Here is a 15404-nt window from a genome sequence, read left to right on the forward strand (position 1 = left end):
TGGTACAATTTGGAAACTCTTTAAAAGGCTACACAATACAATGGTGTGCCACTGTATCGTTAAATGTAATTTTCTACATATGTCGTTACTTTGAAAACATTTTTTCTCATTTTTCAATAACTTGAAGTACATTAAAAAAAAATCGTTACACTCAGGCAAAACAATGTCAAAAGCCATGACATTGCAGCTAAAAAGTTCATTCACTGCCTAAATTGCATGTTGTTAAATATATTTTATTCTATTTAATATGGAGCTAATCCCCTTTGCCCCCTTATAATAGGATGCTCAGTGTCTGGAAAAGGCTCAAGAAGACAGGTAGAGAATGCACAGGAGGATACAACTTTCTGATGACATTCTGTGAGAGGAAAGCTGGCTTCTCTCTAACCCTGGAATTCACCCACTCCAGACAAGGAAATCAAATAGCATGTATTCTGTCCATGTCGGTACTTGGCCCATTGTCCTGGGCAATCAGTCGAGAATGCACAAGTTTTCTCTTTCTCTCTGACCCACAGTTAAAACTGGAACACGCCAGCATGCTACAGAGCTCTACTAGATTTTACTCCCGGGTTTGCAGACTGGGATCCACTGCCAACACCCCACCGAGTTCTGAGATCCACCCCCGACAAGCTCCACCCCCGACAAGCCCCACCTTCAAGCCCCGCCCCCTCCCGCCTCGCCCAAGATATGCACATGCGTACAAAGAGGATTTAGAGCGTTCCCCCTGGCCAGGTCCCCAGGCCCATCTGCCACGCAGCCAGTCCCTCCTGCCCTTCTTGGGGCGGCCGACTTCACCATTTAGTAGTACGCATGTGCAGACCCGTGCAGCCCAGCAAGCCTTTAGCGAGTGGGGGTGGGGCGGCAGGCCGGTCCCAGCCGCCTGCGCACGCTCGGGACATGCGCAGTGCAGAGGCTGAGGCGCCAGCTGTCGATTTGGAAGTTCCGGGGAGAGAGCGCATGCGCGAGTGTACGCGTTGCCGGCGAAGAGGGGAGCCTGACGACTCGGAAATTTGAATACCACAGTAGCATGGAGTGTGACCTCATGGAGACTGACATCTTGGAGTCGTTGGAAGACCTAGGGTAAGACTGCCAGGGCACGGGTCTCTCAAACCCCACACTGCTGACGCCCCGAGAACTCCTTCTGCGCCCCAGTCGGAGACACCTGCCTCTCCACGCCTCACCCCGTGGCTCCTGCTGTCGCTTCCCTGTGGCCCCGGGACCCCCAATGCCACGTCCACTGCCTTCCCTGCGGGCTCGGGCCCTCCAGCCCCAACGCCCCTAGTCTTGCCCGGAGCTCCCCGTAACCGAGTTGCCCGCAGCGTTTGTCAGTCATGCGTGTCATTGTCTGGGCTTTGGTTCTCGCCACCCCCATTCTCCGAGCTTCTCTGCTTGCTCCCATCTTTCTGCACTACCCCCACTCTAGAGGTTGCCAAAGTTGATTGTTTTCCTACTTGTCCTCCAAATTTCCTGCCCCCGCTTTGAGCCTCTGTTTCTACCACACCCCACTTCTCTCAAAAAAAAAAAAAAAAAATCTCCTTTGCCCAGTCATCCTCTGCATGCACCTTGGCTTCGCTAAGGCACATGTTGGGCGCTGCATGCGTCCCTCTAGCCTGCTCAGCTGTGCACCTAACCTATCACCACCTCTCTGGGAACAACTGACAGTTTTCTCTGACACTGCCGTCTTGAGCCCCTTTAGACTAGGATCAATCTTCAGTCACCAAGAACCGGCATATTTGTTTGCATTTTCTCTCTCCCTCTCTTAACAGTTACCCAATCATAATTCATCATATCTCTGAGCTTGGAAGTAGGGCTTCTTATCACACTGGGTCACCCAGATCAATTTACTCTATTAAATTTGAGAACTTGGAACCTCTTGGACTAAATATGGTTCCAGAAACAAATTGTATGATTCAGTACTTGCTTACAGGTACTATATCAAAAAAAAAAAAAAAAAAAAAGAAGAAGAAGAAAATAAAAAAGTACAGATTTAGCTAGTTGTGTTTATAAGTAACTAGTCCTTTGTCACAACATTCCTTATGACGTTTCCAGGACATGGAAACCCTTAAGAGAAACCTTTCTTTAGGAAAACACCCTTAAGGGTGTGTTTGCTGTTTTAGTAGAAATCTTTAGGAAAGGCAGCAGTGGTACTTATCTTTCTTTGTCAAAGTGAATTACCATTGTTCTTTTCTTTGAAACTTGATCTAAATGTTCATGAATGTTCCAGGCTTTAGGGGCTTATTTCTTTCATTAGGGCATAAATGACACTTCAGATTTAGGTGTTGAAGGAGTGGAATGAGAGGAGACAGATTGGCCTTCTTTAAATGTAATCCTTACATATGAATAAAAGGTCACTTCACAGTTGGCCATGGATGCAGTTTCTTCTCCTTATTCTTCTTTTACCTATGTTTTTTTAAACTATGTTTTGTTTTCCTCTTGGGTACTATGAAAGTAATTATTACTATAATAATTGTAGTCAAGTAAATCATTAGGTTGTAATATAAATCAAGGAATTTTTATAAATTTTAACGTAATTTGGTGACTCAAATGTTAAAATACATGCTTAATTGATTGACACGTCCTTTTATTCAGTGAAAAGTGTTAGAGGTGAATGACTATCTTTTTATCTCTTAACTTGGCACACAGTAGGAATTCAGTAACTACTTGTTGAATAAGTTAATAAAGTCTAAATATGAAACACAAGAAGGAATTTCTAGGCCCAGTCTCTTCTTTCCAGTATCTATTAACGTGTGATTTTTTTTCTGTTTACATTCTAGACTATGTATAATTTCAATAGTCTTTTTATTTTTGTAGTTGTAGATGGACAGACAGAATGCCTTTTTTTTTTTTTTTTTTTTTTTTTGGGTGGTGCTAAGATTGAATCCAGTGCCTCACATGTGCTAGGTAAGCACTCTGCCAATGAGCTACTGCCGTAGCCCCAATAATCTTTTTTTGTACTAAGCATTAAACCCAGGGATACATCACTGATCTACATCCCCAGGACTCCCTGCCCCCCGTTTTTAACAGTACTGGGAATTGAACCCAGGAATACACTATCTCTGAGCTATACCCCTAGATCTCTTTTTAAAATTTTATTTTGAGACAGAGTCTCCCTGAGTTCCCATGCTAGTCTCTTATATATATTCCTCCTGCCTGAGCCGCTCCAATAGCTGGGATTACAGGCATATGCCAGCATTCCTGGTTATAATCTCAATTTTATGTAAGCTTGCATGTTTGCTTTGCTTGCATTTTTTGTGAACACTGGGGATCAAATCCAGAGCCTTGCACATGTGAAGAAACTACTACCACTGAGCTATACCCTCCCCCCCTTTTTAAAAATGATTTTTTATTTTGATACAGAGTTTCTTTAAGTTGTCCCTATTGGACTCAAACTTGCCATCCTCCTGCCTCAGCCTCCCTAGTGGTTGGGATTACAGGCATGTGCCACCACATCCTGCTTCCCATTCTATTTCTTTTGTAAATGTAATCATATTTTAAAGGGATCAAGAAGTTTAATTTCTTTAACATATCAATACCGCTAAATCTCACATTATGTTAAGCATATATAATGTCATCTTTAATAATAGTGTTTCAATCAGTATTTCATTTACATAAATATAAAACAATCTGAACATATGTATTTAAGATTATTTTGAATAGCAAAACCTTAAATTCTAGAATAAGGTAATGGGTGTTTATTATTGTCATGAATGTTTGAACATTTTATAGATTTTTATGATTGCTTTGGGATTACTTACAAAAGATTAGGATTCATACGTACTGATTCAACTGACCAACAGTTATTAAAGTAATCTTGATATTTTTCTGGTACTACTAGTATGTTTTACTTTTTTTTTTTTTGGACAAGAGATTGAACCCCAGCATTGCTTTACCCTAAGCCACATCCTCAGTCCTTTTTATTTTGAGACAGGGTCTCTTTCTTAGTTGCTTAGGGCCTCACTTATAATTTATTCATTTTTATGGTGATAGAGATTGAACCTAGGGATGCTCTACCACTAAGCTACTAGATCTCTAGCCCATTTTATTTTTTAAGACAGTATCATTAAGTTCCTGCAAACCTGCAAACATCCTGCCTTAGATTCCAAATAGCTGGAATTACAGGCATATGCCACCTAACCTGGCCCGGCATTAAATGTAGAAAAAGAAAGTAAATGTTTAATTAGAAAGTTTTTTTAGGGGAAGGGGGGTTGAAAGAAGTCACTAAAAACCTAACCTAATTGATTTCTGGAAAAAATCTAGCATAGGTAACTTAAAAGCTTTATTTCTGAAATAGTGCCAGTATAATTAGCTATCACTTGTTAATTGGTTTTAATATTTCATAACAGTAAGGAAATAAACCTAAAATAAGAGCTTTCAGTAAATGTACAAAAGTTGACAATTTAATATTAGATGTGGTTCTGTTAAATATTCACATATATTCTGAAGAATGTAAGTACAGTTACCTTTTGGCTTATTTTTAAAATGGTTCAGCAAGTTCTGTTTTGTTTACATTTGCAAGTTTAGAAATTGGTCATCATAATTTACCCTTTTAAATTATTGCTTAATTATATAAATAATACATAGACTATTTTACCTGTAGTCTCCTAGGGGGGCTTTATATTCTTCTGAAGTGTAATTCCTTTTTCACCAGTTACAAGGGCCCATTGTTGGATGATGGCGCACTGTCTCAAGCAGTTTCTGCTGGAGCCAGTTCCCCCGAGTTTACTAAACTCTGTGCTTGGCTGGTATCTGAATTAAGAGTGCTCTGTAAACTAGAGGAAAATGTTCAAGCAACTAACAGTAAGTAAACATTTATTTAGAGGTGTAAAGTATAAACATAAAATTGTATTGTCAGTTAACATTATTGATACTAAAGCTTAAATTTCATGTTTTTTTTTTGTAAATGTAAAGAATATTTTGTTAAAGAACCAATATACTTTTTTTCCTCCATAGTTTTTTAGAGATAAGGTGATTCAGAAGTTTAAAAAACAGAATGTAGTCATGTAACTTTAAAAAAAATTGTGGAGACTGAAAAGACCCTGTTACTGTAATACAGAAAAACGGATAGCACAAGTATGGAATATATGAACTTTCCATTTTTTGCTTAATATGTATCATGAGATCCTGAATTGGTGGCTAGAACTAGGAATTTTTCCTTTTAGGACAACTAGATTCCAGAAGCACATTATATCATGTAAAGCAAATGTATTATAATTCTGCTGTGCTATGGAGGAAGGAAACTGCTTAATCAAGAAACCTTATCGTAAGAATGTATCATTAAATACATCAAGACCAGATCCAGCACCATCAGATTTATAGGGCTGAGAGCTGCTTTATATTGCCAATTTTGTCATCTCTTGAGCATTAGTTTGTCAACTCTGCAAAAGAGACAAAAACTTGGAACCTGACACTCCACCATCTGGTTCCTTGTTGCCATAAGTAAACCTATAATAGGAGACAAACAAAAATGCCCACCTGTTAACCCCACCCTTAGGAAAAACAATACCCATAATCCCCTTCCCCCCACATAATCCCATTTTGAAGAGTTTACTCACTTGCATGTTAGTGTTTAATGTAGACATGTTAGTTGCATCCACTTCTTGTCTGTGAATATGTGTTTTCTGGGGATTGAGCACAAGGCCTTGGGCTTGGTAAGCAGGCACTTTACCACTGAGCTTTTCCCCAATTCTAATTATTAAGGAAAATCAGGTGTAATAATAGCAGAGCTTAGGATCATTGTACTTACAAGTTCTAAGCACTTTACATATCTTAACTCAGGGCAACCCTATGGGGCATGTTTGATTACTCTCATACATTTTAACAAAGAAGCTTAAAGAAGTTTTGTCACACAACCCATTGGAGGCAGAACTAGGACTCAACCTCAGTCAAGTTCAGAGACCCTGTTCTTAGCTACAGTATCTCTTGACCTAATATGTCAAGAAATTGTAAGATTTAAACTTGCAGCCCCTTTATTTAAGTGGTGCATTATATGGAACCCAACACATAAAACAGGTGAGAAAGTATAGCTGATCTGCTTGACTTGGAGAGGGGGGTACTTTTAGCACAGATATTTTCTCCTGGTCCTCCCTAGCTGCCTGTGAAGGACCTCTATGGAACTCCAGGCTGCATAGATGACAGCTGAGAAAACACTAATAATACAGTCTTCCTGTGTTACTACCTCACTTCCCCAGGTGCCTCTAAAGGAGCACTGTGGAACCCAACGTTTATAAATCAGTTTGCAGAACATTGATAATACAATCCTTGGACTGGGGTCAGATAAATTAAAGTTTAATTTTTACCCATCTTTGATACGGAATATGGAACCATCAAAATGATACAGAAGAAAGCAACCCCATCTTTGGCTTACCCAAAGCCTGTTTACTGTTTACCTTTTTTCACATTATGGAAATATGAACTATAAGTTATATTTGCTGCCTTCAAACTTAGTCTAACTGGGAATATTAGGTACAAATGAAATAACTGGAGATTAGTACAGTAATTAAATGCTTCCCTATGTGGTTCACAGGCAGAGCAATAGTACTTAGAGAAAGTTTGTCAAGGAGCAAGACCGCTGGGTTTTTGGATAAGTGGGATTTGCTGGAGGAGAAGAGAGCAGTAGGCTTATCAGTGGCAGGAAATAAATGAGGGCTTAATGAGAAGATGACTGGCACCAATAGAGGGATTATTTGAGGAAATGGTAAGTAGATGATGATAATCGAATGAGCAGGGAAGGGCAAACATGAGTAGCTGTGAAGATTCATTAAAGGCAAACTGAAAAAATTAATTACATGAGGTATACATTAGGAGCCATTAAAGATTGTCATATAAAGGAATAACCTAATGTGCAGTGTAAGAAAGACATTTTCAGTGGTATAAGAAAGAATAAATTAGAAGGGAAAGGAACTCAAGTTTGGAAAGGCCTATTAAAATTTCAGTTTTTAATATGTAATTGTTATGCTAATGGAAAAAACAGTATTATTAAATAAGATTATTTTAATTCTTGAAAAGGTCCAAGTGAGGCTGAAGAATTCCAGCTTGAGGTGAGTGGGCTACTAGGGGAGATGAACTGCCCATATCTTTCACTGACCTCTGGGGATGTGACCAAGCGCCTTCTTGTACAGAAGAACTGCCTCCTTTTGCTCAGTAAGTTCATGGCTATTAGAATGTAGTTATTTTTTCTATTTATGTTTTTCATGACTAATAAACTGATTTTTTAATTTTGTTACGAATGTAATTCTACTATTTTAAACAAAATGTTCTTAAATTTCCGATTTAGGAGCAGATTGTGGGCAAATGCACTGGTAGCATTGTTGACTTTATGATTGATGCTCCTTTATTATTTCACCTTTGGTGGTTCTCAGGCTGTTTTGCTTCATCTGATGTGACCAATGGTATGCTGGAATGTTAAAAGAGTGTGTGATTGTTAAACCTTTGCATTCTAGACCAGAAGCATATTTTTAAGTAGACTGGGAAGACAGTGTGGAAATAACAAAGGCTTCATTTATTAATTCTTTGAGAAGAGTAAGCATTTACTAGATAGAGTTAATGTAATTATTAAAGTAATTTATCTTATTTATATGTGTTTGTGGTTTGAATTATTTGGAGGGTTTTGATTTATTTGTAAACATTCTGTAATAACACTTGGATAGTTCCTATACTTACTGATCATTCCAGGAAGTAAGATTTTATAAAAAGTTCTTTCCTTCCATGTTTTTTATATACTAACAATTGTTTGCCTTTTCACCATGAAAAATAGTAAATAGACTCACAAATTTTATTGCCTTGTGTAAACTTTATAATAAACGCAACCAGTAATCTTAACTCAGAATTGTTATATCATTCTAAAACACATTTAAACTAAGCTTTGGTTAATTGATTATTAAGTTCTTGTTATGATAAACACTATTCAAAGGATTTTTTAAGTGTCTCTGAAAAATTATACTTCATATTGCAGTTCTGAAGATTTAAGTTTTTTAAAAAGTTGCTCATAGTCATTATACTTGGGCACTAAGTTATTCCAAAATCCCCTTCTTAACTTCCCCTTGGTCAAGTGATTGCTGCTGGAGGAGGGGGAGTATGCACATAAGGGTAGGTATTGCTTTAGGTATTGATGTTGCTGCATATGGCTCTTAGATTTTCATTCAGTTGTATAATTCCATAACTAGCTCAAAAGCATTGTATTCAGCTGACTCCCTCTGTACATTGTTTACCCTCACCAATAGTATTTGACACTTAGAATATGTTAATATGCAGGAAGGTAACAGCTGTATAGAATAACTAGTAATGACCCTGAATTGCTCAGAGTTCAGCTTTTTAGCCTTGATACTTATAAAACCCACTTTAAATGTAAATCTTCATAAAACGTTTTTATGTCTTCCCCATTTCTTAAGCAGATTGCACTGAAATTATTTTGGACTCAGGGTCATAATAATAGACTTTATTTTTAATGTGCTATCACCTCAAAAGCTTTTCAAGACTATCCAACTGTTTGCTCCTCAATTAAATGACTAAATCAGCCAAAGGTTACTTGTCTTTTAATTTTTCATACATACATGCACTCTGTTTCCCTCTTTGCCTTTGCCTCCACTGTTTCCCCTTTCTAAAGTGTTCTCAGTTTGTAACCTCTCTTTCATTCCAGCATTTTTTTATACATACTCATTGCTGCTCTGTGTAACTATTTCTCATCTTTCCCCACACATCGGTTGTCACATCGTGATGCTATAATTCTACTTCCAGCACCCTTGCCTCCCAAATTGAGTCCTTTAGCATATTATATTTTGAGGGGAAGAACAAATAAACTTCATGAGAACTGTTCATGAAATAGAATAGTCTTGGAGAGTTAGAAAAAGTCACTCATGTGTCAGAATAAGGGCTATTCTTTGACCTTTTGTGGTCCTCAGATTGTTTCCTGTGGGTAAGTTAAGTCAGATCACAGTTTCTAGTAGATGAAGAGTTAGTCATCTTTTTTGGGGTGAGACTATGTCTTTATTCTCAACTAGATCATAAGTAGAGATACTCTCTGGTTTATTTTTTGTAATATCTCTAATGCCTTTCCTTTTGAAAACATCAGTCACATTTAAAGCTTTTTTCATGGTAATTATATTGGTGAACCAATTTTGTTAATACATGAACTATGTTGTCCCAAATTTAGAGAATCTTTTTATTAAATCATGTAGTGTGTGATTTTCTAGAACAAGGGTTGGCAAACTTTTTCTTAAAGAGACAGGTAGTAAGTATTTCTGGCTGTGCAACCCATGCACTGTCTCTGTAAAAACTATGCAACTCTGCTGTTGGAGCAGGAAAGCAGCCACAGACAATGAGTGTGGCAATCTGCTAGTAAAACCCATAACAACAAGTGTTTATGTTCATAACTCTGGGTTTTACTGTTTAGATGTTTTAACACATAAGTGCAGATTGCTATATGGAACACATTAAGATTTTATCAAATCTACTTAGAATGGCCTTTGCAGAAATTTAGCTGTGTTTATTGTTTTAGAACAGAACTTGGCAGCTTTTCAGAAATGATTTGCCCAATTATGGTCCCCCTGTGCTCCTAACCTTACACCTTGAGGGTAGTAAATGAGATATTCAAACTGATCAGTGTTTTGTACTTCCCATAGGACTTAAGGGCCTACAAAATGTCTTTGTCTAAAACTACCCTCTTAGAATTATTTCCCTTTGCCACATAACCTGAAAGTCTTAAGATTCAAATGATTCTTAACCGTCATTTTATAAAAATTGAAATGTCCTTGGGAAGTTTAAGGGAATGGAATTTAATATTTGGACCTTCAATTGAATTGCCTGAAACAGACTGTGGCCCTCACTATACCTGGCTAAAAATCAGCACTCAAGGGCATGATATTGACACAAAGGAGATTCTGCCAAAAAGTGATTTGAAGTTTTGTTGTTTGCGGGGAGTGAGGTAAGAAAAGTAGGAGGAAGGGCACCCTGAGGAGGGCAGAGATGGAGGAGGGCTTTCTTCACCAGCCAGACAGTAGCATGAGGATGCTGGAAACATGGAAAGGAACTTTGGGGAGTTGGTATCTTCCCACTTCTCCCGCAAGTTAGACGGTTGGTTTAACAGGCTACCTTATTATTGGGAGACAAGAGAGCAAGATAGATATATCACTGGTGCTCACAAGTGGGGAGAAGTTAAAATACACACTCACTCACGTATATGTTACATACATACGTGTGTGTGTGTGTGTGTGTGTGTGTGTGTGTGTGCACTTTTTAACCGTCACTAAAAATTGGCCACCAATCACTTTCTACAAATTGTTTAACAGATGCCAACCCTTGTTCTGGAGGTTCCTTAATGGTAGAATGCAAGAATCCAAATCTGTAGATGTGATCTCCCTTGATCCTTTGGTTCCAAAGAAGAATTGCTTATTTTTAAATTGACTTTTAAGCATTATATATTGGTGAAATACCTGAATTACATAACCAGTATCTATGTTATGTCATTTACAGGTAAAAATGTTTTTTTCTTTCATGTTTTTATCCATTCTTGCAGCTTTAAAAGTTACATATCATTAGGTCTATAGAGTTGTGACTCCAGACTTATGACTATTAACTATAGCTGTATCTCATTTGAAATCTTATTTTGTTTACTTCAGCATACCTCATCTCAGAACTAGAAGCTGCCAGAATGCTCTGTGTGAATGCTCCTCCAAAAAAAGCTCAAGAAGGAGGCGGTAGTGAGGTCTTTCAAGAGTTGAAAGGCATATGTATTGCTCTAGGAATGTCCAAACCTCCAGCCAATATAACTATGTTCCAATTCTTCAGCGGGATTGAAAAAAAAGTAAGACCTTTAGTACCAGATTGTAGTGTATTAAAGGCATAGTCCTACATTTGTTTGAAATGAAACATTAAGTTTATTTCTCTTAATGGGAACCTGATGTTCATATTCTTAAGTAATTGTTACTAAATGAGTTTTGGGTTTTAAATCCTAGATGCCTTGAAGAGAAATTAGTGTTTTAACATTTTACAAAACATATTAGCATGTTTCTTTTTCAAAAAGGAAACTTGACTCCTTGGTTTATGAGCTGACATAAGCTAATATAATGTAAAAATAATTAAGATATAAGTCCTTTTTAAAATATGTCATTGAACTTTTACACAATTAATTTTTAAGGTCTTTATCATTAAATGATATCACCCTTTCCCATTGACTGGACTGAAAAGGATGTTAATATTTGTCTAATCCAGTCACTCTGGGTCTTATATATTTGGGTTGGCCAGATTTTTCTTAAAGGTCCAGGTAGTAAATATTTTTGGCTTTTCAACCCATGCACTGTCTCTGAAAATGATGCAACTCTGCTGATACAGCAGGACGCAGCCACAGACAATGTAATTAGCAAATTAGATTTATTGACTGCTAATTTAATCTAGTATGTGAAAATGAATTGGAATTGTTTTCATACCACGTCTTGGCAATAGTTATTTTATGTAATTGATTAGGAACAAGCAATTTTAACAACAACAAAAAAATGAGTAAAAGAGGATGGTATTTGTTGTAGCAGAATTTTTCCTTATATGCATATCTGCTGGACTCTGAGAATTGGTACATTTGCAGAGTGGAGTAGATCGACACCATGATGCACAGATTTGGCTGAATGCTACAGGGGCGCAGCAGTGTATCTAGTCCATATTTTTCTGTGTTCATTCATTCATTCAGCAAGCGCTCATTGAGGGCACTGTTGTCAGGCACTGTTCTAGGTCCAGTGAAGAATTCATGCTTCTGTAGGCTCGTGAGGAGTGGGACAAGTGAGTGTTTCTCATGGGTCTTTACATTTTCGTTTCAAAACATCCTCCACCTTTGCCTCTGTCAGGAATCTTCTTTTGATGACAAGATATGATGGGATTTGGGAAGATGAGGATATGTTTTACTTTCAGATTTTTTGTTCATTTATTTATGTTTTTGTGTCAGTTAAAGGAAACATTAGCAAAAGTTCCACCTAATCATGTGGGAAAGCCTTTACTGAAGAAGCCAATGGGACCAGCCCACTGGGTAAGTAGAGATCCTCGGGTAAACTGTAAGGAACCATCTGTTCCATGACTTTTGTGTGAGCACTTATATTTTGTGCTTTTTAAGTTGTGTTTCCTAATACATGGTTTTCTAGATGAACAGCCTTAGAATCATTTTTGTGAGTCTCAATATTTATGCAGAATAATTCTGTGTAAGATTAGAAGTACTTATCTCATAACTTTGAAAATTTTCACAAGCTGAATAAAATAAATTGAAGTTCAGTATAATGCTTATTTCTAATCACCAAATGGATTCAAGCCAAAAACGTCATTGGGCAGAGTTTCACACAGTGAATTGTGAGAAGCTAAACAAGAATTTTGTACTTTACACAATCTTTATTATGTTTTGAGGCTTAACATACTTTTTGCCTAGTATTTCAGTAACTATTAATGTATTACCAAGTGGAAAGGACTACGTGTGTTAATTACTAGGGATTGCAGTTTAAGGGAAACAGATAAAATACAGTGTCTCTTCTTTAGGAACACATGGTCAAGTGCTTTAAATTCTAACTGGTCTTTTTAATTTTACTTCAGGAAAAGATAGAAGCAATTAACCAAGCCATAGCTAATGAATATGAAGTTCGGAGAAAGCTGCTAATAAAACGTTTGGATGTCACTGTTCAGTCCTTTGGCTGGTCTGACAGAGCTAAGGTACCTATTAAATAATTTAAAAGTATAGTATTTATAGACATGATCCCTAAACATCTAAAGGGAAGGACCCTACCCCACCCCTAGCTGCACTTTTACTCCTACTATATCAGCAAGTCTGGCAGCTATACTTACAAGTCAAGCAAGTCTTGACTAGGTAGGAGCAGTGGTGAGTATGTAACTTTTCCTACCATCTGGAATTTAGTAAATATTGTCATCAGATCTTTAACTTGCTTAATATGAGTGTTTGTTAAGTTGTTCTGAAAATTGATATTTTTCTTTGAACACTTTTCTTTCCACAGAGTCAGACAGAAAAATTAGCCAAGGTTTATCAGCCGAAGCGTTCAGTCTTATCTCCTAAAAGCACTATTTCTGTTGCTCATCTTTTGGCTGCAAGGCAAGACTTGTCAAAGATTTTAAGGACAAGCAGTGGTTCCATAAGAGAAAAGACTGCCTGTGCCATCAATAAGGTGATTAGAGTACCTTTAATTTTTTAATTTTAATTTTAAGCTAATATATTTAGCTCTATTGATAAAGTGAGATAGTTTAAAAATATCTTTCTTATTCCATAGGTGTTGATGGGCAGGGTACCTGACAGAGGTGGTAGACCCAATGAAATTGAACCTCCACCCCCAGAGATGCCACCATGGCAGAAAAGGCAAGATGGCCCCCAGCAGCAAGCAGGAGGTCGAGGAGGAGGGAGAGGTGGTTATGAACATTCCTCATACGGTGGACGTGGAGGTCATGAACAAGGAGGAGGGAGAGGTGGACGTGGTGGCTATGACCATGGTGGCCGAGGGGGAGGAAGAGGAAATAAGCATCAAGGAGGCTGGACAGATGGTGGGAGTGGAGGAGGAGGAGGAGGAGGAGGAGGAGGAGGAGGTGGCTACCAAGATGGTGGTTATCGAGATTCAGGTTTCCAGCCAGGTGGCTATCATGGTGGCCACAGTAGTAGTTATCAAGGCGGCGGTTATAGTGGTTTCCAAACATCTTCATACACAGGAAGTGGATACCAGGGTGGTGGATACCAGCAGGACAATAGATACCAAGATGGTGGGCACCACAGTGATCGAGGTGGTGGTCGTGGTGGGAGAGGTGGTCGAGGAGGCCGGGGTGGTCGTGGAGGCCAGGGAGGTGGGTGGGGAGGAAGGGGGAGCCAGACTTACCACCAAGGGGGTCAATTTGAACAACACTTCCAGCATGGAGGCTATCAGTATAATCATTCTGGATTTGGACAGGGAAGACATTATACTAGTTGAGGCTACAGAACCTTACATTTTGCTAGAGCTCAAATAATAGAAACTTAGTTTCAGAATCCTGAGTCCAGCATCTATTTTGAATTAACGTGAGACCACAGGTGGTGGCAGGCAGATTCCTGCTTGGCATAAACATTGTAGGTCTTCCTTTGATTCTGTTTTTTTTTTTTTTTTTTTTTTTTTTTTTTTTTTTTTTTTTTTTTTTTTTATTATTGTTGTTTTTAATGGACTTACATAATGCTGTTTATTTGAGAAACACATACAACATCTCTCCTTTCTATGAAAAAAAGTTTTTAAAAGGTAATTAAAGTTGCCTTTAATTGACCAGTAGACTAATTCCACAGTCAGAACATGCATACTTTTTTTTTGAAGAAATTACTTGAATAAAGTAGTTTTCAATATGCAGTTTTGAAAATGAGAATTCACCTAGACTTTTTTAGATTTACTACTAGGAAATTGTCCTCATATTAACAATCCATTTATATGTGTTTTGTGTAAAATATTGTAATGCCTATTTTCCGAGCACAATTCTGCCCCGACTGGCATTTTATTCAGAGAGGTTGTGCCACATTTGCTTCATGATAGACCCATTAGGTCAGTTCCTATTAAATGAGCTCTTCTGCAGATAGCACATTCAGTAGCCTTATTCAGTTGATGGAATACTGTACCATATGCTCAACTCTGAAAACCTTGAACACGGCCAAATTCCATAAAGACTATAAAAGCAAACTAAGTTGTGAACCTATAGTACATTTAGGCATTTAGTTAAGTATAGCAACTCAAACTGACCTGCATCCATCCAAAACAAGTTCCTCATTCAACCTTGTTTTTACTTGAAGTCTGCTAGAAGAAATAGCAAACCGAAATTTGTTTTATGCACGAGTTAATACCACTGGCTCAGCAAATACAAGTTAGTTTGCTTCGGGCAGGAGACTTTTTTTGTAATGGAAGAAATGCACTACAAAGTAAGGTAGATTTTGCTTAGTGCAGGAGGCCCTTTATTATTGCTGCAGAAAACAAAAGCCTGGCTGAGTTGATGTTTTACATTCTCCTTTACTGAAATCTACACGCCATGATGCTTCTTGCTGGGTTTTTGTATACGTAAACATTGTCAAGCTGTGAAAGAAAATGGCTGGAGGTGTGCTTTGTGTGAAAGGTGAGCAATAAAGTATCTGTATGTTCTCTCTTTGGTTTGAGTTTTATTTTAGCTACTTTTGAATACTAAAAATTCTGGATACTTGGGTCAAGCTTATGAGCCAAGGCTTTTGTTCCCAAAGATTCTTGAGTATTTACTTAAAACGTAGTTAAGTAAAAGGTCACACTTATCCTAAAACCCTAAATAAGTTGAAAAATGATCATTTCTGAATTTACTTTTATAACAATAGGGCTAGAAATATGCATTACTCAATTCCAGCCACTAGGTGTAGCTGTTGCCACACCTAAGATAAATCAATGTCTCTAATATTGGGAGTTTTGTTT

At 37.8% G+C, this 15404-nt stretch overlaps 1 protein-coding gene across 1 annotated transcript; it reads left to right on the plus strand.

The window, feature by feature from the left end:
- Positions 1-919: 919 nt before the first annotated feature.
- Positions 920-15113, plus strand: FAM98A (family with sequence similarity 98 member A). The gene is made up of 8 exons (XM_081265363.1): positions 920-1077; positions 4646-4794; positions 7003-7137; positions 10611-10795; positions 11924-12004; positions 12556-12672; positions 12972-13139; positions 13242-15113. The coding sequence occupies exons 1-8, from the start codon at positions 1025-1027 to the stop codon at positions 13926-13928; spliced, it is 1575 nt and encodes a 524-aa protein (XP_081121489.1). The 5' UTR covers positions 920-1024; the 3' UTR covers positions 13929-15113.
- The last annotated feature ends 291 nt before the right edge of the window (positions 15114-15404 follow it).

This window comes from Spermophilus citellus (genome assembly GCF_964194105.1).
Source record: "Spermophilus citellus genome assembly, chromosome: 13".
In the NCBI taxonomy this organism is placed as follows: domain Eukaryota; kingdom Metazoa; phylum Chordata; class Mammalia; order Rodentia; family Sciuridae; genus Spermophilus; species Spermophilus citellus.